The sequence below is a fragment of the Schistocerca americana genome, chromosome 3 (genome assembly GCF_021461395.2).
Source record: "Schistocerca americana isolate TAMUIC-IGC-003095 chromosome 3, iqSchAmer2.1, whole genome shotgun sequence".
NCBI lineage: Eukaryota > Metazoa > Arthropoda > Insecta > Orthoptera > Acrididae > Schistocerca > Schistocerca americana.
In genome coordinates this window covers 97,050,745-97,074,516 of record NC_060121.1, presented here as the reverse complement: position 1 = coordinate 97,074,516, position 23,772 = coordinate 97,050,745, and the positions used below count along the sequence as shown (strand labels likewise).

The 23,772-nt window shown below is 41.0% G+C and overlaps 1 protein-coding gene across 3 annotated transcripts in view; it reads right to left on the bottom strand.

Moving 5' to 3' along the window:
• LOC124605255 (neo-calmodulin-like) overlaps positions 1–23,772 on the bottom strand; it is a 111,672-nt gene that overhangs the window by 47,282 nt on the left and 40,618 nt on the right. For 2 of the 3 annotated variants that reach the window (XM_047136814.1, XM_047136812.1), the window contains one exon: positions 1,362–1,395. The exons of the other annotated variant lie outside the window; for it this stretch is intronic. Coding sequence is in view for 1 of the 2 variants with exons in the window: in XM_047136812.1 (XP_046992768.1) it covers positions 1,362–1,395 (34 nt within the window). In the remaining variant the exon portion in view is untranslated. The remainder of the gene's footprint in view (positions 1–1,361; positions 1,396–23,772) is intronic. 3 annotated transcript variants of the gene reach the window in all.

Here is a 23,772-nt window from a genome sequence, read left to right as displayed (position 1 = left end):
GCAATGGAATCTTACTATTATCATTATTATCAATACAGTAGTTCTGGCATAGTGTATGTAATTTAGGAGTAATGGAGATCATGCACTGAATAGCGTAAGTTTTCTGTTGCTGACAGACATGCAAAAAAGAACGGAAACTTTGCTAGTTTTTCGAAGAAATACTTTGACAAGCTAAAAATATATATATATATATATACACACACACACCTGTGCACCTACGTAGTGCAGGTTGGACACACAATGACAGTAGCACAGGTGTGTGTGTGTGTGTGTGTGTGTGTGTGTGTGTGTGTGTGTGTGTGTGTGTGTGTGTGTGCGCGTGCGTGTGCGTTTGAGAGAGAGAGAGAGAGAGAGAGAGAGAGAGTGGGTAGGGAGGAGGGAGGGTATTCTATCTTGTCAAACCGTTTCTTCCAAAAGCTTTCAAAGTTTTCATCCTTTTTTGTGTGCCTGTTGATGATGCTTTTGCGAATCACTGTTATGGTGTTTGTGCATATTGTGGTGTTCAGTTTAGCTACATGGATGAACTGAAGACAGTGACACTAATTTTGCAATGTGTTTTGGAGATCTTATTGCGGGTATTTTCAAGGTCCTACTTCATGAGAGATATTTTTGTTTTGTTTTTGGGTGCCTCTCATACTTGGCTGGTGAGTTTGAGCTGATTTCCCCAGTTCAAAGCTCTCCAACTTCCTGCGGGTGTCTTGTTATTTACATTATGTTTTTAAAGTATTTTGAGTATTTGTGTTATTGGACCATTAAGGTTGTTGTGGGTCGATTAAAGTTACACGTGTGCTGTAATAGTTGTCATTTCTAATTTAGATGAGCTACCCATGCCTGTCATTTTGACAATTTCATGTGTGTAAACTTATGCCTGGTCCCAAATGGTTCAATGTAAATATAATCTTTTGAAAGATTGCAAGGAAACTCATAATAGTTACATTTCTTCTGCAACATGAAAGGTTAAATGACGGCCACCAGGACATTAAAGCTTCTCACATACCAAATAAGTAACTCAGCTTTGTTTATAAAGTCTATTTTTTATGTGACTGATTGAGAAAAAATATATGTTTCTTTAGAATAAATATCAAAGTGTCACTTGCAACAGTAACTGGTAGCAAATTATAATAAAGGAAAAGAACAACATGAAAGAAAAAGGGAAATATATTTTAGGAAAAGAACACAAAAATTTCGATGAATGTGGTAGGCCATTGTGACCATTTTATTTGTTTTAGCATTATAAATGTTGAACTTGATAAGCAAGTAATTTAAGTGTGAGAAATGATTGTCAGGTTAGGAGAAGTAGCTCCCATTATAGATCAAAGGGAATATACTATGAAGAAAAGGTTGGGGGTCTGATTGCTCACCTGCTACTTGGTCTTCTGTTAATCCATATTCAGACTGAAAGGAAAGGACAAAGAATGAAATGACTGCTCGCTACATAAGAAATTAAAGTAACGAATGTATATGTCAGAAAGCTTTTCTATGCAATCAATGTTATGATAACAAAATTTAGTCACAAAATTCTAAATTGTGGTGCTATGCACTAAATACACTTCCTGTCAATACAATACATGAAACTATTTAATCTCAAAATAATTTACTAATCAAAGACTATTTTTTGTCAAACCGTTATTGACTATTACAGCCTAATGACCAATTAATTATAAAATCGTGGCATGCAGTCTATGGACAAATTGTTACAATTACTTACTTAACACACTTAAATAATACTGTCGAGAATGCAGTATTAAAACTAATATTCAGTGCACCATGCAGAGAAATATCTGTTAAACTATGGGATGGCACATCTTGAATATTGAACTTAATAAGAGATGGGTATCATTCAAAAATGGAAAAAAACACGATATTGTTACAACTTTTTCAACACAAGAGAGGGAGCAAAATGGTCACTGATGAGATGTTTCTTCTGAACTCTAAATTTCTTCACTGTAGTGCAAATTGAATGAGGCAAGCTATGACAGTACTTTAACTGAAGTTGGTGAACAGAAATAGTGATTCAGCATTGTATGATGTAACAAAATTATGAGTAAAAAAAGAAAAGCAAGGAGCCTTTCCTGCAGTGAATTTTGCAAATGGCACATATGTGCTGAGTATGGCCTCAGCAGCCAGACAGTCCTCATTTGTGAGTGATTTGTGCTTGTGTGCATGTGTGTGTATTTGCTACTTTAGAAGAATGCCTTTTGACCAAAAGCTCAAATGCAGCAATCTTTTTGCTGTGCCTGTCTGAAACTCAGTATCTCCTGCATATAGTGAGTAGCAATTTATCCTCTTCATAACATTGTCATTATTCCATCCTGAGGTTTTTATAGTTTCATTTTGTTTCTTTCTAATATTTATTTATTCACAAGGCTATGTAACAAACTCCAATGCTTCAGCATTGCAGTTAGGTGCTACACTTATCTGAGAGCTATTATTGTCTGTCAAACATACTGAATAATATTTTGTCATTTTCTTCTATGCCTATTTCGTCTATCATTTCCTAAGTTGACATAAGAATGTTACAGTGTATTCGAAAGTGGTAGCAGGCATAAAGGTAAAAACTATCAAACTCCTGTCAGCATTCTCTGAAGTATTTGAGAGATTAATGAAGCTAGAAATCATCAAATACTTAAATGACTACAATATACTGAATAGTAATCAGCCTGGCTTTCAAACGGGTAGAAGTATACAAGCAGCAGTTACACACCTGATCAAATTAGTATCTGATGCAAAGAAAGTCAGAATAGATGTACTGTAAGGTAATGATACATAGACCTCAGGCAGTCCAGCTAAGGTAATTTTGTTCACAGATGACACTATTGTAATAGTGAGTGATTTGAAGGAATCTCCATTTACAATGACTGGTCAAGTCCTGAAGTCCACACATTTTTGGTTCAGGCTGTCCTTAATGTGAAGAAAACACATTACATTGACTTTGGAAAAGAAACTATCAAAATTAAGATCCCTAGCTGGTAGAGTGTGGTAATGAGTTAGAAAAAGTATGATGCACAAAACTATTGGGGGTGTATGCAGACCAAGGCTTAAACTGGAAAGAAAATGTAACGAAAATGTCCCAGAGAGTTTCTTTGTGCTCTGAGAAATCTTTTCATGTCTGCTCCTCAGAAGATGCTGAAATAAACTTCCTTTTGTTTGTTGCATACAGGTATTTTCATGCATTGGTCAATTCCAATTGCAACTAACTGATATTATTGTCATAGTACAATATAATCATTAGGGTAAGTATAACATGAAGTGTTGAGCTTAGGTGTCAGGCTGCGACATTTACAGACTTATAAAAACTTTGTAATATTCTTATTTCTTTTCACTTATCCAATCATTTTAAAACTCAATTTATTATACTGACCTCTGCTCTTGTTCAACTGTTACTAAATGATACTTGAACATAAAACATAAAAAATTCTCATTTTGTAATTCCAAGATATATTTCACAAGAAGTGAAACTAGCTTTTCGTTAGGATTTATGTAAAGAATACATGTAAGCATTAGGAACATTTTCCAACAAATAATCTTCATGATGCAAGTAACTTTATAACAAAAAACATTGTTGATGAACTGATTTTACAAACTTCAGTACTAAAAGCTAAAACCGATGTAAAACTTAATAGTGCAATATGATAGGAGTAAATTAAAAATAATTTCCTGATATCAGTCTGTACACACCAACAAGTTTTTGGTTGTTATTCATAAATTTTCTGTGTGTAACAATGGATGACGTAACCAGTGATCATTAAAGCAATACAGAAGCATTCAGAAAAATGTGGACATTCTTTGATAATCAATATTAATGGAACAAAATGACATACCATTACAATTCTTGCCCTGGGGGGAATGTTATTTTTATGGATTCAAAGTGACCCCCATTAGAAGCCAAACAACATTGATGCTGCTGAAGTGTTCCTGTTAACGGAGTTACAGCTGCCTGTGTTGCCGGTGTGACAGTCACATAGGATGCCTCAATGGTTTCCCGTAGTTCATTCAGTGTAGCTGGTTTCTGTTGATATGCTTCATTTTTCAAAGTTCCCCATAGGTAGAAGACATAAGGTGTGGAGACCATGGTGGCTACTCAACAGCTCCTCTTTGACCTATCCATTGACCACGTAAATTTTCATCCAAGTAGGCTCTGACATCTGTGTGGCAGTGAGGGAGAGCGCCATCTTGTTGTAGGTAAAATATTTCATTTCCAAACACCCGTCAGATGGCAGGTAAAATTGATTTTTGCAGCATATCGAGATGCATCTCACCAGTTACGTTACTTTCACGGAAGAAGGGGCCAATCAGACTATGATGACAGACCACATCACACACTGACACCCAGTAAATTAACATGTTTGTCCACATGAACATTAGGATTTTCAGGAGCCCAGTACACACAGTTGTTACAATAAAGTTATAATTGTGCTTCATCAGACCAGACGACCATGCCTGCAGAACATTCATCCTCACGAAGCATGCCTTCAGACCATTCAGAATACTCCATCCTTCAATCTGGATCATCCTCATTCATAGTTTGCAGCTGTCTTGGAATTAAACTTTACACTTTGCAGCCTTCAGAATTCATTTCACACTTGATCGGCTTACCCTGCTTTCATTTACACCCTCATACACAGATTTTTGAGGTGACCTAGTCGTCGTGTTGACTGTGCTATATGGCTTACTACACTGAAGCACCAAAGAAACTGGTATAGGCATGCGTATTCAAACAGAGAGATATATAAATAGGTAGAATACGGCACTGTGGTCGGCAATGCCTATATGAGACAACAAGTGTCTGGGGCACTTGTTAGATTGGTTACTGATTTTACAGTGGCGGGTTATCAAGATTTAAGCGAGTTTGAATGTGGTGTTATAATCGGAGCACGAGCGATAGGACACAGCATCTTCAAAATAGTGATGAAATGGGGACCACTTCATGAGTGTACCGTAAATATCAGGAATCCGATAAAACATTAAATCTCCAACACCGCTGTGGTCAGGAAAAGATCCTTCAAGAGCGGGACCGACGATGACTGAAGAGAATCGTTCAACATAACAGAGGTGCAACCCTTCTGCAAATTGCTGCAGATTTCAATGCTGGGCCATCAACAAGTGTCAGCGTGCGAACCATACAACGAAACATCATCGATATGGGCTTTCGGAACCGAAGTCCCACTCGTGTACCCTTGATGACTGTACGACACAAAGCTTTAAGCAGGGTCCTCCAACACCAACATTGGACTGATGATGACTGGAAACATGTTACCTAGTCAGACTAGTCTCGTTTCAAATTGTATCTAGGGGATGGATGTGTACGAGTATGGAGACCAACTTCAACTTCATGAATCCATCCACCGTGCATGTCATCAGTGGACAGTTCAAGCTGGTGGAGGCTCTGTAATGGTGTGGGGCATGTGCAGTTGGAGTGACATGGAGCCCCTCGTAAGTCTAGATACGATTCTTGACAGGTGACACATACATAAACATCCTGTCTGATCACCTGCATCCATTCATGTCTATTGTGCATTCCGAAGGACTTGGGCAATTCAAAAGCGACAATGCGACACACCACACGCCCAGAATCGCTACAGAATGGCTCAAGGAACACTCTTAGTTTAAACACTTCCGGTGGCAAACTTCACAGAATAAACATTATTGAGCATATCTGGGATGCCTTGCAACGTGCCCTTCAGACGAGATCTCCACACCATCGTACTCTTACGGATTTATGGACAGCCCTACAGGTTTCATGGTGTCATTTCCCTCCAGCACTACTTCAGGCAGTTAAAATACCGCCGTAGGAGGGATGCTGAACCTGACATGAGTCTTCAGCTCTCTTCTGGTCAAAAATAATAAAAAAAACTCTTATTTCCCATTAAATGGAAACAATATTCTCAATTACAGTGAATCAATACAGTATTATTTTGTGTAATGTATTATTATGTGCTGTTTCGTATATTGTTGTAGAAGTCAATATGTACACATTTTTGAATGATTTTCATTAAAAAATTAGAAGTACAGGGTGAACGTAAAAACAGGTTTTGCTTATTTCAGGGCTCCGTAAAATATTTAGAATTTCAGAAGAGTTCCGGCCTCAAAAACGTTAGATATATAATTGCGTAGGCTTCCGCGGCCAGAGTCCGTCGACATAAAAGTTTTCTCGGTATGGTACCGCGTCGTAATGTATAAAACTACTACTGCTACAGAAAACCAACGTTTCGGCCACGGTTGCAGCGGCCTTCAAAAACCAACGTTTCGGCCACGGTTGCAGCGTCCTTCTTCTGGGTCTGGGTCAGTAGACCCAGAAGAAGGCCACTGCAACAGTGGCCGAAACGTTGGTAGTTTTATACATTAGGGTACCATAACCAGAAAACTTTTATGTCGAAGTTTGCACATGTTGTTGGGCCGATCTAATGTTGTAATATTAGAAGCAAAGATCACTAGAGTGAAATTGTTTACTTCATCATTGGTTTCGACAGTAACTAGCTGTCATCCTTAGATTCTCAGATCTTCTAGAAATATAACTACACATCAGTCTCGTCGACATACTGAGAATATGCTCCAGTCGTAGTAATACAGCTCCACACTGGTTTATCAGATATATGAAACTTGACAAATAAAATACCCAAAGCACCAATAAGCAAAATAGGAGCAAAAACAGGTGCATCAGTAAATATTATGCGTCGGCGACTATGGATATTTTATTTAAGAAGTTTCATACATTTGACAAACCAGCGTGGAGCTGTGTTATTATAAACGGAGTATGTTCTCAGTATCTCGACGAGACTGATATATTTCTGGGAGATTTGAGAATCTGAGAATGACAATTAGTTACTGTAGAAACTGGTCGTGAAATTACTTCACATGAAGCAGTCTTGGTTTCTAATAAACTGGTGATCCAGTGCATCAAATGTATCATTACTTATGTGTCTCCTTCCGTCTAATAAACATATAATGCAGTCAGTTAAATCAGTTCAATAAAGGAAATGAATAACTTCCAGCTCAGACTTGCTCCTATTGCGCAACAGCAATAGGAGCCAGACCTATATCGAATCTTTGCGGCGCAATGGCCGTGACTAGAGCACTTGCCAGCCCGACCGTGGTTTTTAGGCAGTTTCGCACGCTCGTTTAGGCAAACGCTGGGCTGGTCCCTAATTTTTCCCCAGAAAATACGATACAAAAACAGTTAAAATCTGACGACACACACAATGAAATTTACACAATACGAACACGTGACGCAAGCGACTTCTCTTCCTCAGGTAAATGATGACTGTGGCGACAGGAAGGGCATCCTGCCGAAGGATTAATTTTAAAAAAAAAGACCTGCCAAATCTTCTGTACAGCGGACCCCATGCAATAGTCTTCTTCACGAACGATGGCGGTTCGCGTAGGTCGAGGCAGGTACGGGGACTGCATTGTTGCCGGTTTCAAGCGACAGTAAGCTACGGTACGTGCGTGAAAGTGATTTGCGCTTGAAGGAAGCGTGTATCTTGCAAACTATATCCCTCGCTTGCTCGTGTAGAATTTGTCGCTTACCACCACCATCGGCGATGACAACTTGCAACAAATGGAATAAAAATTCACCAAATAACTCGCTACGATCACGTTTAATGCACGCATTGACTACAAAATTCACAGCTGAACGCTCAGAACACTACTGAACGCCCATTGGCTGTCGGAGAACGCGTGACAAAGTTGCGCAGAACAACCCTCAACTTGACCGCCATCGTTTGTGACTCCAACTAAAGAAGGGTTCAACGCTAAGGAGAAAATGAGTTCCAGCTCAATTAATCCTTTTCCTTCATTCCACATAAAATCGTTCCGTTCACATTAATTAACATTTTCATTTTATAAGCCAATACGAACCTGGTACCTCAGCCACGTTTCAAAAACTGCAGAGCTGTTACGTCGGAGCGAAGATAGACTGGAACAGAGATCCGGCAGCCGGAACCTCAATTATAGAATCGATATTCAAGTGCTTACATGAACAACCACAACAGTGTCGGGAAACTGGCTTACGAAAACCTGATTCAGGAGGCCTGTCCAGAAGTAGTAACACGCAACGAGAAGTTCTTCTATGAGACTGGCGCTGCATAAACAGAAGCCTGATGGTCGTGTAGAATTTGTGATACCGCAACTGTCTCCTCCAAAATCCGCAGAAAAACACTTCAGGAGAAGAACAAAATTCCGTGGCCTACCACACGGTTGTAGTCGATGTCAATGAAATCTGGGTTTCATTCTGTTGGTAAATGATACAGAATTTCGAAAGCGCAGTGTCAACTTGATCTGCAGAACAGTTTCCTAGAGTACGAGGGTCGCAGTTTTTACAAAAGAGCGCTAGAAGATGCAACTGAGTTGTGACATTACCATTGTTTAAATATTGGTTTTATTTTATAGTTCAAACAATTGCAGCACGTAAATTGACAACAATTTGTTTACAGTTACGTGGAGAAAAGCTTTTCGATGAATGTTTTCATTTTTTTCTCTGTATAGGCCTAGGTGGAGAACAATGTCCTGAATCTATTCGTTCACTTCTTGGGATCAATCAGCTTCAGAACGCACTGTTTGTAACTAATTTGCAGATGGAATAAAACAACCAATCGTTATATTTTGGATGTGGTTCTGGATTATGTTCGCAGTTAATGGAGACGACAGACTATCATTCTGCTGTGGATGTATTCGCATGCTGGCATCTACTGTTATGAGAAACTTGATGTGGCTGGTTCAAATGGCTCTGAGCACTATAGGACTCAACTGCTGTGGTCATAAGTCCCCTAGAACTTAGAACTACTTAAACCTAACTAACCTAAGGACAGCACACAACACCCAGCCATCACGAGGCAGAGAAAATCCCTGACCCCGCCGGGAATCGAACCCGGGAACCCGGGCAAACTTGATGTCTTAGCAAAGCAAGCTACCTCTGCAGAAACTGTTCTCGATTTGAAATTACCGTATACAGACTACTTACATGAAGTCAAGCCACAAAAAACAGCGATTGCTAGAAATGTGGAATGTGTCCCAACAAAGGGAAGGGGGATGATATGCGGCGTTACAACCTCAAATTCCTACAAGTGGTTTACTATGACGCATTGGACCTATCTACGATATCACCATCATTCGACTCCCCTTTAACCATGCCTTGTTTTCTCTACATCTGTATACAATTAAGATTTACGGTTTCTCTACATGCGAGTGTGCTTCTGAGTGAGAAGCTAATGAAAACCCCATCTTCTTTTCGTGTCCCAAATTTGACGATGAACGATCGGTATTTCTGAGGACTTTGATGAGGACGGGTTACCTCCTTCCTCAATTGGCGCCTTCTCTTCTGGTGTCTAAGGACATTCGCATGTTTAAAGTGAATCTCAGTTTTCTTAAAACTATGGGGAAAATCTGTAGCATTCACAATTCCATTTATATGTATCGCTTATTAAATTTAAGAAGTGGTAACATACCCTGAGGTGAAAAACGTCATGGGTATATGCACATAGACAGATGGCGCTAGGATCACATACACAAAGTGTAAAAGGGCATTGCATTGGCGGAGCTGTCGTTTGTATCCAGGTGATTAATGTGGAAAGGTTTCCGACGTGATTATGACCGCACAACGTGAGACTTTGAACGGGGGATGATAGTTGGAGCTGGACGCATGTGACATTACATTTCGGGAATCGTTACGGAATTGTATATTCTGAGATCCACGCTGTCAATAGTGTGGTGCATCCGACAGCTTTCATTTAAGGAACATATCCGCTAGGACAGTGCGGTGAAATTTCGGGTTAACGGGCTATGACAGGAGACGACCGATGTAAAGAGCACGACATCGCCTGCAGTGCCTCTCTAGGGCACGTGACCTTATCGGTTGGACCCTAGACGATTGGAAAACTGTGGCCTGGTCAGAGTAGTCCTGATTTCACTTGGTAAGAGGTGACAGTAGGGTTCGAGTGTGGCGCAAACGACTCGATGCCATGGAGCAAGGCACTGTGCAAGCTGGCGGTGGCTCCGTAATGAATGGGGGCTGTGTTTATACAGAGTGGACTGTCCGCTCGTGCAACTGAACCGAACATTGACTGGAAATGGTTATGTTCTGTTACTCGGAGACCATCTGCAGCAATTAATGGACTTCATGCATCCAAGTACCGATGGAATTTTTATGGATGACAATAAGCTGTGTTACCAGGCCACAATTGTTCGCGACTGGTTTGAATAACATTCCGGACAACTCGACCGAACGGTTTGGCCACCCAGCGAACATTTGTGGAACGCAGTCGATATGTCAGTTCGCGCACTAAATCATGCACCGGCAAGACTTACGCAATTATGGAGATCTACAGAGGCAGTACGGCTCAATACTTGTGTAGGGTATTTCTTGTTGGGTCCATGACACGTCGGGTTGCAACACTACGCCTGTCAGTATCGACTAACGATTTCGCATCCACATATCCACACTTCGACAGCTGAGCTGCTGCCCAGGGTAATAGAAGCATTAATGGCTTGCCCTTGCCACATGTACTTGGAGCTACTAACAAACCTAAAAATGTACGACATGTAAAGGCTATAGCTTATTTATTAGTGTGCTAATGACGCAAATACTGATTAAATATCGTTCAGCACACCGTCTGTAGTGCCCCCAGAATTTTACGAATCTCTGGAGTCACTTGTGTTCCAGCCGCTTCGAACACACGTTATTTTGTAGTGGGTTGTAGCATAAACAGATACACACTGCCGCAGAACGTTATTTGTGTAGGCTAACCGAGAAAGAAGAGCAAAACCGGGCCAACAAGTGACGCGCTCGGTTGCAGCAAAGAGAAAAGAAAAACTTCCGGCCCAGAATTCCGTGGACGAATTTCATGCACGAAAAACATTGGTGATTGTTGTGTGTTGTGGAGAGACAACGGAAGAAAAAAAAAGATTATTATTAATAGTGACTTGGTCTCGAGCAGACGGACATGTATATTAGTATTGTATCGTTGAGAAAAAATGTTACTTAATTTGGTTGAATTCAGTCACGTGCGAATGCTCTAAGAAAGTGTGGGCTTACTGTTTAATATGGTAGTGAAATGGTGTATTGAATTTTGAATAGAGAATACGTTAACGGCAACTGAATTTTGAGAGTCTTTATTTGGACTATATAATAGGATTTTGGAATAGTAGCTGAATTTTCATCTTCTTCAAAATATAGAATCTTCGGAGAAGAGTTTGATGCAAGCAGAAGACGCCGGAGTTGCGGGGAAGCTGAGCCTGTATCCGGCATTCAAGTAAGTTCACACTGATAGTCCAAGGAGCGCGGCTCTAAGTTTTAGAGAAGATACAACGGGGCACCGCACGTCCTCAGTGGCTAACAGAAATATTTTCACTTATACTCGTTATACCCTATATGTTGTGTACTTACGTGGAGGAACATGTGCTATCAAATAGTTGAAAACGTATTTGTTGACTTGAAATTTCGTTATTTAAACATGAACTATAGCGCAGTCAAATAACCCACCATTTTACTCCTGGTTTAAGTAAAATCAGACTGCCTGATGATGTAGTTCACAGTAAATTATGTCACTACCAATATGTAGGGCTTTCAGAACGTTGGCAATGAAGTGTGCTTGTTACGTAGAGGAATAAAGCAACTTCGTATGAAAATTAACCGTTCAAATACGTATACGTAATGTCGTTGAAGACTTTCTTTTCTCTCTAATTTTTTTCCATGTGAAACACTTGTTTCTCATAAGACCACTACCAATTTCGTTTCGAAATTTTTCATACTGAGGGATACACATTTAAGCCACGGTTAAAACTTAACGCTTGCTAGAGTACAATATTCAGCGAAGACCGTAAAATGGATTTTCAACAACTAACGGCATGTGAGCCTAAATAATCAGTGTCAACATCGTAGAAACTATATTCACATGTTTTTGCTATGTTTTATCGGTTTCTAGTCTTCTCGTCGAAATGTTTTGGTCCACAAGTTTCTCGAAAAATGGCTCTGAGCACTATGGGACTCAACTGCTGAGGTCATTAGTCCCCTAGAACTTAGAACTAGTTAAACCTAACTAACCTAAGGACATCACACACATCCATGCCCGAGGCAGGATTCGAACCTGCGACCGTAGCGGTCTTGCGGTTCCAGACTGCAGCGCCTTTAACCGCACGGCCACTTCGGCCGGCACAAGTTTCTCGTTGCGCTCTCCTTCGCGAACCTATACTTCACAATCACAAAAATTTCAAGCAGTTGGATGAAACCGTAACTAACACTCCATATATAAGAAAAAAATATTACTTTAACTTAAGGATATATATGTGTAAAATGTATCAGCTTACTTTTCACGTGCTTCAGTGAACCCGTAGACAAGACAAGTGGCTATTTTTAAATAATTACCTTTCATCTCGACGGATAGTACCGCAACATATACTTTCCAGTACCATTGTTTTGGGCTCACCAACAAGGTGGAGTGCTTCTCAATATAGGTGTTATGGTATCTCCATAAATTGTAAATTCTTTAAATATGAATGAACGCAGGTCCCATCTTTGATTATGTTCACGTCTGTTTCGCGTTGCAAGTGATGTGTTGCAGCCACCCCACAGCAAATAGATCGCCATAGTATGTTGCGAAAGGTGCAGATAATACCACACCAACACACGGAAGGACGTGTATTTATCGATAACTTCTCATCTTGTTTTGATCCTAGTAATCTGTCCCACGTGTTTGCAACTGTGTTTAGAAACCCTGAATATTAGCAATTCTGGGGAAGCTGTGAAGTAGCCATCAACTATATTAAAGCGCTATCTGGGGTTAAATACTGGATCACCCATTTTTTGCTGTGAAAATAAGAGTGGGAATGTATAATTTCAAGCTAAAAACATTGTACTGCGGTTATCGAGGCGAAACCGCAAAAATAGATTTGTTTCCCCAAATAAATGACACTCGCAACTGTTGTTTGTGGATTTTTGTTGGTCGTTCGGGACACTATACTACAATTACCCACTCACAATATAAATCAGCTACGGTTAGGCCTAACTCTTCATCTTCACATAAATGTGGTCAAGGCAAGGTCTATCTACACAATCTTCCCATTTTGCCATGAAATACCGTTATTCAACGTTTTAATATTCTTAAATGCATTTAGTTTGATATTTAGTACTTTACAACTGTTTTGGCTTCACATACTATTGTATCGTGATTTGATCAGGTGAGTGACACATCTTCTCTGTGCAGTTTTACCTTTTTTCTGTCCCTATTCCTTTTAGTTAAGAAAAATACTCTCCAAAACATTTACTTGCCTCCCTGGAGAAAACACAAACAGTGTATTACATGGATTTTACTTTTAGACTTGCGCATCAAAAAGGATTTTATGTCGGGGTCAGTGACTGCTTTGATCTACATGCACGTTCCTGAATATTAATTTATCGCTTTTAAGCTTAACTGAGAGGCAAATTTCCACGACACCGAGTTTCCGCTGAGCGTATGAATATTTCAGCTTTGTTTGCACACACAAATTGGATCTGTCTGTTTATCAGGTTTCCAAGCTCATACTAGCAATTTACATATAACCGAATGCTGTCAGACTACCGTTTATCTGTCGAAGCATTGTATTTTAATACAGCCGTACTGTGGAAACATGCTGTGAGAGGTGATCTCGTCACATGCGTCAGTCGACTGGAAAAAAGGAAGAATGTTGCTGATAATAACTAACGGCTGTCCGCCCCTAATTGGTTTCTCCGAAAGGGCTCAGTAAACTGAAAAATAAAATTAGCTTGTTTCATCACAATAGTATGGGGCTGAAAAACAAGGTAAGTGAGGGTTTTGTATGTCTAGGAGATTTGGAAATTCTCTTCCTCTCTGAAAAACATGTAACCACAGGAGATAAGGGTTTATAGACTAGCATCATTTATCTGCAGAGTTAACACGGAAGAAGGAGTTGCAACATATGTGAAAGTTGGACGCAATGTCCGAAATATTGAAACAAGCAATTTTTGTGTAGATCAGAACCTAAAAGAATGTGCCTGTGAGTTGTTACTGCAGAATACTTCTCTCATAATAAATTTATAAATTATAAAAGTATACAGACCCTCTCTAGGACACTTTTGGCTATTTATGTGAAATCTAGTTGTATTGTTGAGCTACATGTCAGACAAGAAGAAACAGTAGTTTGTGGAGATTTCAGTGCAAATTTCTTAAAACATTCTGGCACGAAAAATGGACTGAGATCATTATTTTGCTGTTTCAACCTGATTTCAATGGTAAATTTTGCTACACTGGTGCGGCAAAATAGCGGGACCCTCATTGATAACATCTTTATTATCAATGCTCTGGCTGAAATGATCAGTGCATACCCAATTGTTAACGGACTATCAGATCATGCTGCACAATTAATTAAATAAACAGTGTAGCAACTCGGAGATCTGGGGCTTGTTCACAAAAAGCAGGGAATATAATTAATGAGAACAGGATACAATAAGTTAAGAATAAGTTGAAAGAGGTGGTATGGGATGAGGTATATATAGGAAGAAAAGCTAATATGAAATTCAGTATATTCCATAGTAAACGTGTGTCAGTATCTCAAAGTACCTTTCCTAAAAAAGTTATCTAGAAAGCCATGAAAGAAAACGAATAAGCAATGGACAAGTAAAGATAAAAGCGTCCAAAAGCGACTCTTACAACTGTTGTCAGATCCTTCTCATGCAGATTTTCTGCCATTACGGCTCTCTTAAGCCAAAACGAGTATTTAAAACTTACAGGACTGTTTTAGGATTTTGAAAGAGGTCAGTCATGAGATTCAAGGTATGTAACATTCTGTTGACGGATATGGTACAGTGCTGTTCACAGTTTGAGGGTGGCACACTGCTGGTGAATGAGTAAGTGTTGATGGATGGCTGAGGGAGTAAGCGGAGAGGAAATTAAATACGCGTAGCAGGGGCTTTGTGTCTGTTTTGTTGGAGGTTACGAAAGAGTGGATGTGGGTGTCAAATGCAGGTACGTATGGGGAGGGAGATGGAGGCGTTGGCAACGCACTCTTAACTCACTGATAAGATATGACAGGAAGGACTATAAAGGGTAGAAAGGATATCCTTTATTGTCCTTCCAGTCATATCTTTAATCAGTAAGTTAAGAGTGTGTTGCGAACCCCTCCATCTCCCTCTCCATACATAGCTGCAGATGAGAAAATGGGGGACTGATTTAAGTTATATTGGGACAGAATGTGTTGAGGCGAAGACGACGTGGTATGTGATGGCAGAAAGACGCATCCCTGCAGTTCGATAGCTCTTCAATGAGTCCTCGAAGCCAGTACACTTGCTTTTCGTGGGCAACTGATCCATCCCACAAAGCTTTATATCCGCCAGTACCTCATCTCCTATGAACCAACTTTCACAGAAGTTCTGGATACCTTGCAGGACTAGAGCTCCTGGAAGGAAGGGTATTGCGGAGGCATGGCTTAGCCACAGCCCGTGTGATTGTTTCCAGAGTGAATTTTGACTCTGCAGCGGAGTGTACGCTGATATGAAACTTTCTTGAAACAATGACTGGCTTTAGCTGAAGCCGAAGTTTTGCTGAAGAAAGTTTTGAACTCTCTTGGTCACCGACCTGAGGTCATTAGCAAGGTCACACTTAGTGTGACACAATATTAACGCTATGTCTCACGATGGAGCCTGATTTTTACAGCATGTGGTTGTAACAGTACATCGTGTAAACTGGTGACGCTCCTCTGCTACTTCTGCGTGATGATAACAATTGCGTGACTGTGGAGAAGGGGGGCACCCGATGGCATTTTGCTGGTCACTATTACAGGGTGTATAGCATTTCCCGAAGTGTTCTAACAATTTAGCGGGACTGGACATTTAATTAGCTGGTTAAGAGTGGTAAAAGGGAGGGTAAACGGATGCCGAATGCTACGCTGGGAGTCTGATGTTCAAGGACTTGTATGAACTGATATAAAGTGAGGGAAGCAGAAATCCAAGCATCGTTGACAGAGTCGGATAAGGGTTTTAAAGGTGTGAATCATAACGAAAGGGTTACGGCATGCAGTTTCACTTTGTTGTGGACTTTTTGTTGGATGGTTGGTGAGCGAAGTTTCCAGGTCAGCTTGCGACTGAAAGTCAGTTCCAGGTAATATAATGTTTTATTTAGCTGGATCAAATAGTTGCGTTTGCAGATGTGAAAGTCGGGCAGATAGACTCGATCCTTACTAGGTCCTATTATTATTAACAATCATGTTCCAAGGAGAATCGTAACTCTTTCATCGTGGAGTGTACTAATGAGAGCCTTTATCAACCCGAATTTGAAAATACGGCTTTTCCACCATGCCTCTTAAATATTTTTCTTTCCAAAAATTACAAAAATAACATACAAGAGGAAAGGCTTGGGAAAACACAAAGCAATTATTGTCATAACAGCTGGCAATGTTGTTGCCTTAGACGCGCTGTTCGAAGCTACCATATTCAAAACCAACTGAGCTGGAAGCTACTTGAACCACCCAGTGAGGGGAAATACGGCGTGCCATGTGAGGCTTACATGCAGTCTTTTTGTCATACCTGAAATACTGACAGAATACACGCGATCTTTGACAACTGTTAAAACGCCTGTAGTTTTACATTACTTAGACTGATTCATATTCAAGTCCCTTGACTTACGAGTTTTACCTAAGTACTACGATCACGTAATACGCCACATTAAACAGTCTCAGAGATACATTTTCTGGAGGTGATATACTGTTGGTCAATAGTTACTGGGTTATTTTCTATAAATCTGAAACCATATCCAAGGCGGAATATCTAATATGTGATGAAATTATAAATTTTTCTGTGCAGCATTTATCGCTCGAAGGTCCCATCAACGTTGCTGATGAATCATAAACTATTTTGTATCAGAGTTTTTGAGGCTGGTGGTATTACATGCAATTAATTCCTTTAGTAGAGTTCTGAGGGCATCATGGGGTGAAAGTTCACGAAACAAATCTGTGTTCTTCTTTTGTTTCGTACTGCTGACAGTATATTGGGACCAACACGCACATCACATCTATCGTTCAGGTTCGAAAAGTTAAAAAGAGCAGTAACGCACATGAGAGGAACGCTGAACAGCGGGTGTTACCACATAGGATTCACCTTGCGTAACCAGTAAACTATAATAACTAATCTATTCTGGCTCAGTGGCCGCGTGCAAGTCTCTCAAGTGGAGGCCCCTTCGGGGATTTGCGTGTCCCTATCCTACCCTACCCCACCCCAGCTATCCAGAGAGAGAAACGGAACCTACAGTTTAACATGGAATCCGAAGCAAGTGTCGTTTCTGGCGAATCTTTACATATCAGCGAGAGGCGATGGTAGGTTGAAAGAGAGACTAAAAAGTTCACCGTCTGGACGGGTTTCGATCCCACGACTTTTCGACTTCTAGACACGACACGCGCTTTGCCGCCGCCCCCCTCCCCCCCGCCCCGCCCCGCCCCTTCATTTTGTTCTTCGTTGTACTCATGACTTGGTCTGGCAGATGTCACAGGACAGCCCTTAAATTTCATCGCTAAATACTTCTGTCAGTTTCTTTTTCTTTTTTTTTTTTTCCTTCCAGAGGGTAGTCAGCACTTTGAACACGCTGAGCTATCGTTCCGACCTCTGTAGCACTACACCATGAAGCCCGACGCAAGTAGGCTATAATGCTATCTCCGAAAGACAAAGTCATTAATAACCTCTAGAATATAATCGATTTTTTTTAATATTCTAAAAAAAGGTTACATCCTTGTCATAAGAAGTTAACTGGTAATCTATTCCGAAGGTCCGTCCGCAGATGTACTCAGGCTCGGCTGGAAAGTTCCCAAAGTGGCGAGATAGAATATTTACCTTGGTACAAACGGAAAGTGTGTGCAAGCATAGACGCAAAGGAAACGAGACTGTCTATGCAGATTGGTATACGTACTAAATAAGTTCAGTTAGTGGTAATCGCAATCTACGTAGCATCCATTTGATTCCTCGAGGGTCTGGATTCGTACCATCAGCTACCTCAAAACATTTCTGCGTGTCTAAAACGCGAGATCCTTCAGGAGCTCCGAGGTTTTAGTGTTATGGCTGAGCACAACAAAATGCCTATAATAATAAACAGTCGCACACTAATACGCCACGACAGATGATTTATTTGCTATGCGAACAGTCTTGCGTATTTTTCCTGAAATAGTAGAGTGAAAATTCATTCATCTGCAGATGTAGCTCGTGGTTTCCACAATGGGGAAGACTGCGACCCTTACCAATCAGAACTGTGGTACCAGTACTCTATAAAAACATACTAATTCGTCTGATTTCCTTTTCGTAATCTACTACTAAATAGCACCAAGAGATCTTTAATGCGGCACATGTCAGCTGTGGTGCATGTTTAATGTTTATCGTGTTTTCGATTCCGAACTTGGGACGTTTAATGTTTTTTGTGTGCACATTCCACCGCGTTTATTGAGTTCTGGGTACAGAACAGCGATGTTCCGCGACGTCACACGTCCTGTGCTTTAAATAGCTAACTTGCAAACGGATAAGTCCCTGTGTTGACTTCAGCGTTTGCGAAGATAACATGCCGTATTTCGTGGTATTCGTGTTGATACTTGCGTAATACAAAAATATGCAGTTAAAGAGATACACCCAATTACAGATCTCTCTGAAAGGCGTCATTTTTAGTATGTTCAGTTCTGCTGAAGTGTTAAGAAATGTGACGTTTGATAACTGTGCTAGGGAACACTGCTCCGCTAAAATTATATACATACCACTGCCTAGATTTGCTCTGTTTTTGTTCTTGATTTATCTTTAGATTGGGTCTGTGCGCTGCAAGTTACTTCACTTTCACCCTAAGCTTATGTTTCAAACTTTTGTCTAATAAATTTCGCAGTTAATTCATATTGGGATATTTTCACACTCGCGGTGTGCACCAGTTAATCGCAAGAAAATAAAACTCTCGGGAACTCACGAGCAATATACACAGAAAAAGAAACTTGCTAATAACGCACTTTATCCCGCAAACGCCGTCAGTAGGGAAGGAAATTGTTAGCAACTAAAGGTGATGGGACATATTTTGCGGTCTGTTTCCTTCAATCAGTCATGAAACTCTCGCTGCGTGGCGCCACTTTCGTTGCTGCATTCTAGTGCACTGTAGCAAGACATTAACAAACTTCAGCACGTCACTGCTACAGCGGACAGAATTGCCAGTGCCAGAAACAAAACTTCAGCACTATTAAAACACTGATATAAAGCGTCGATTAATGATGCATCAAAGCATAACAGAGAAATATACAGAGGCACGAATTCCATAGTGAAGATCAAGCCGCCGTGTTGTAAGAGGTGAAATATGAAAATCACGTGGACGTTGGCAGGACATCTTTAAGGCGTCAGCAAACGGATCGTGCATTCGAACGTCAACGTTGAGCGTAGCGAGTTCGCCGTGCTGCTGAGCGCTCAGAAACGATGCGGCTTTGCAGACGATACACTTGTCTCAACATGTTATACGCGATCGCAACGCGTTCCAATAGTAGTTGTCGGCTGTATCTGGTTCGCAAATCACCACACAATTCGTTTATAAAATGGATGGGTGCAAAATGCCTACGCCAGCTGTATTAAAACGCACATTTCCTCCCTTGTCCATAAGCTAGTCACGATGTTCTTTCTGCAGTATAAATAAATGCAAAATTCAATATCCACGAACATTTTGTAAGACAAAAAATGTTCTAGATACAGTCAGTAAGGACATCAGCTTAGGAAAATTTCATTGCGCTCTCTTGTATACGAGGGTTGGAACTCAAATAATGGCAACTATTTATTCACAACCAGTACAAAAGAGTTACATGTTTGCACCTGTTACCGTCCTTCAAAGTAGTCCCCAGCATTATGTAGAACCCGTTGCCAGCGATGTGGAAGGCGTAGTATACCGTTATCAGGGCATGTTCTATTGATGGTGCTAATGGAGCGGTCTAAAGTTATGGTGATTCTCGTGTACGACTGTGATGGTGTTATCGGAACGCAATGCGTTACTCCACGGCAGATCGTCAATGCACAGTATTTCTGTTCATTTTTGGAGCATCACCTGCGACCAGCTTTGCGAAAGAAGCGGCGACACTTTCTGCGCAACCCACCCATCATTTTGCTCGACAGTGCGTGGGCGAATACAGCGCAACCTGTGGCTGCTCTGTTCGGTCGATGGGACTGGGAAGTACTGTACCATCCACCACAGTCCCCGGACTTAAGTCCTCGTCACTTTGATTTGATTCCACTTCGCGACATTCGCTTCAGAACTGTTCCAGAGATTCGACAGGCTGTAGACCGCTCTATTCGCATCATCGACAGAACAGGCTGTGCTAACGGTGTACTACGCTTTCCACATCGCTGGCAGCGGGTTTTACACAACGCTGGGGACTACTTTGAAGAACAGTAACAGGTGCAAACACGTAACTCATTTGTATCGGTTGTGAATAAGTAGTTGCCACTATTTAAGTTCCAACCCTCGTATAAAGCCCATCGAAACACACTCCTAAGATAAAGCACACTTAAATTTATCTAACATCGAATAATATGAAATACACGTGTATTAAATTAATAAGAAAGTCTCAGAAACTATCAAAAAAAGGCGAACGATGGCAAAAAAATGGGAGGAAATGAGACACGAACCTGCAAAACTTAACAAAAAAAAGAAAAAGAAAAAAATGGTTCAAATGGCTCTGAGCACTATGGGACTTAACATCTGAGATAATCAGTCTCCTAGACTTGGAACTACTTAAACATGACTAACCTAAGGACATCACACACATCCATGCCCGAGGCAGGATTCGAACCTGCGACCGTAGCAGTAGCGCGATTCCGGACTGAAGCGCCTAGAACCCCCACAACGGTCGGCTGAAAAACATAACATCTCAGTTTATTTCTCTGCATCTCTTCTCATTACACAACACTGAACTACCATATGATGCAAACTTGTCTTATTTAATCGCAATATGTTATTAGGTGACATTTAATTATAGCAAATCGTCTCAAGAAAAATGTGTCGTTAATGGATCTTCAACTTGCCTTTACCTTAAAATGGAATGTTTTCGTAACACGCAAGTTACAGTTACAGAATTATTTAACTAGCAATATGACGTTTCCTGTCATTTTATCACAACAGATCGTACCAATTAGCGACGGGTTTTCGAGCGATCAATTTGATTGTGGTTTTAAACGACTGTTATGCATAGGACGTACGCTATAATATAAAACCCAACAGATACTGGCTTCAAATGAAAGCCAATATGGCGTCTCCAGACTCTGTAGTGGAAGTAGATGGCGTACATGTGACGTAACCGATGTCCTTCCATCTCTTCGGTCTACGTTTAGATGCAAGTTCAGAATATCTTTCATGCTTCATATTGATCTAGACGTTCGGAAAGATTCCCCAACATGCGTTTTCCACACTGTGACTTCAGAAATTCGATAGGCTCAACGTTGACGTTCGAATGCATGGTCAGTGTGTCGACGGCTTATGCGGCTGTACGTTGAGCCCGTAAGCGCTACACTCCGCAGAAACACGCCCTCAAACCTCAGCTAAATGGAGCTAACCAGCATTTCAAGGCGCAGCCTTACGACTAGCTACTATCTGTTCCAATGACGACACTCGATATCAATAGTTCCAAATTAAAACAAGCAGTGCACCTCTTAGTAACAACTTCATAACAGTCTCTGAAAAATAATGGAAGGTAACTACAACAACTCTGGCGCATCTGTGAAACGGTCAGTCCACAACGAACACTGTGCAACGACTGACCAAAACAATATCGTGTTTTCCTGTTTCTTGCGAGACAAAAGTGGGTTGTAGATGGTGTGGCTCTTAGCCCATTGTTCCGCGGCTCCACCGCATTCACATTAGTTTCTGCGCGATTACACCTCTGGAACGCGAAGCTGTATGGGGACCCAGACGTTCTTAGACGTGAAATGAATTACTTCCCGAATTATTAATAATATTTTTTCCGACTTGTCGCCGTCCCCCCATTACTCAGCAGCAGTCTGATATTCATTTCCTGATCCTTATATCTGAAATTAATGTTTTAGTGGGGAATAAGAGAATATTTGTAACTAGACCATTACATATGTTGTTAATGAGCTTCGCCTTTGCACTTTCTTAGCTGCGACCTGATTTACGTAAAATATTATCCACTAGCTTTCAACTGTACCAGACGCACTTCCACTGTGTATCTACACGGATGTGTTCCCACAATCTCATGAAAAATCTGAAGAACCAGATCTGTCTGTACCAGCTGCAGGAAGGGCCATGATTCATCTTATACCTTTAGTGACTTGCTGCATGTCATTGTATAAAACGTGAAATGTGTGAGTTAGGGCCGACTGCACCAAACTCGATTAAAAGTTAACCGCAGTCAAGTCGGCATTTAACACTGGTCAAATCATAATTCGACTGCACCAACCTCAGTTAAAGCTAAACGAGGGCGTTCATTGTGGTTATGTTGACCGTGGTTGGAGACTCATTTATCTTGAACTGATCAAAGTTAACATGGAATTAAACACACACCGCATTAAGACAGCGGCGCGTTTTGATGTTTTAGATGGCACAGAGGATGAAGAAATGTTATGTCTTGACCATGTAAATCTTCACTGCAACCGTACTGGTATACTTGTGGAAAGCGGGATATCCTGTTGAAGATTACAGAGACAGAAAATTTGAAGAGAGATTTCATCTTTCGAAAGAAACAGAATGGTTGTTATTAGGTCCAACCAACGAGCGATTGGAATTTCGTACTTATCGGAATAACCATGTCTCGCCCATGAACAGAGTTCTGATGACATTTGGTGCATATGCAACTGGTGCATTTAATATACGAGGACTATTCGGAAGGTAAGGTACTATATGTCGTGAAATGTTTTATTTGTAACAGTTTGTTACATCTTCCAGTTATTTCTCTATATAGTCACCATTGTAACTTAGTGCCACCTCCAATACTCTTGTCGTCGAAGGCGGCCACTTGCGCTTTCCACCACTTCTCTATGCTGGTCTACAGATCGTTGTTTGCGCCAAAATGTTGTCCTCATAACCAGCGGTTGATGTGAGCAGAGACGGACGTCAGAGGGAGCCAAGTCCGGACTGTATGGTGGTTGACCAAACATTTCGCATCGAAAATGCTGCAGTGGCGTCCTCACTGACCTGCAATGTGCGGCCGAGAAAAGTTGTGAGGAAGGAAATGCATGACAGGTACGTTACGTGGAGTTGCATGAAATCGGGCTAAACCTCGCAGCGGGCATCAATACTTCGCGGAAGACACTTCCGGTTTAGGCATTTTTACGTGCTCACCGTGTGCTCAGAACTGCAAAGAGCGACGTGACGCCACCGACAGGCTGAGTACATACACAGCTCAAAACATCTGTGCGAAGCTTCATCGGATTCTCATTGTCGTTTCCACTTCGTGACCTATCGGCCCATACTTTCCGAATAGCCCTTGTAGTTATTGCTGACAATGCAAACGTACATAGTGCATCAGCGCAAGGAATTATCAGTGATGTATCGGGGGATCATACCAGCAATGTCTCCACAATACGTGAAGTTTCTTTCTCCAGCAAAATTACACAACGTGATGGACGGTTTCAGCGCAGTAGATGAATTTCCAGTGGATTGTATTCACATAACGATTCTGCGGTTTAATGCGGACTTTTCTGCAATAAAAAATCACATTTTTCATGTAACTGCCAGACCATCAGTGACCAAAATTTAATAATATGGGATATTGTTGCGCGGTGGGCAGGAGTAGAATTAAACTGTGTTCCTGCATTTGACCACGCTTCCAGTTTCTTCCGAA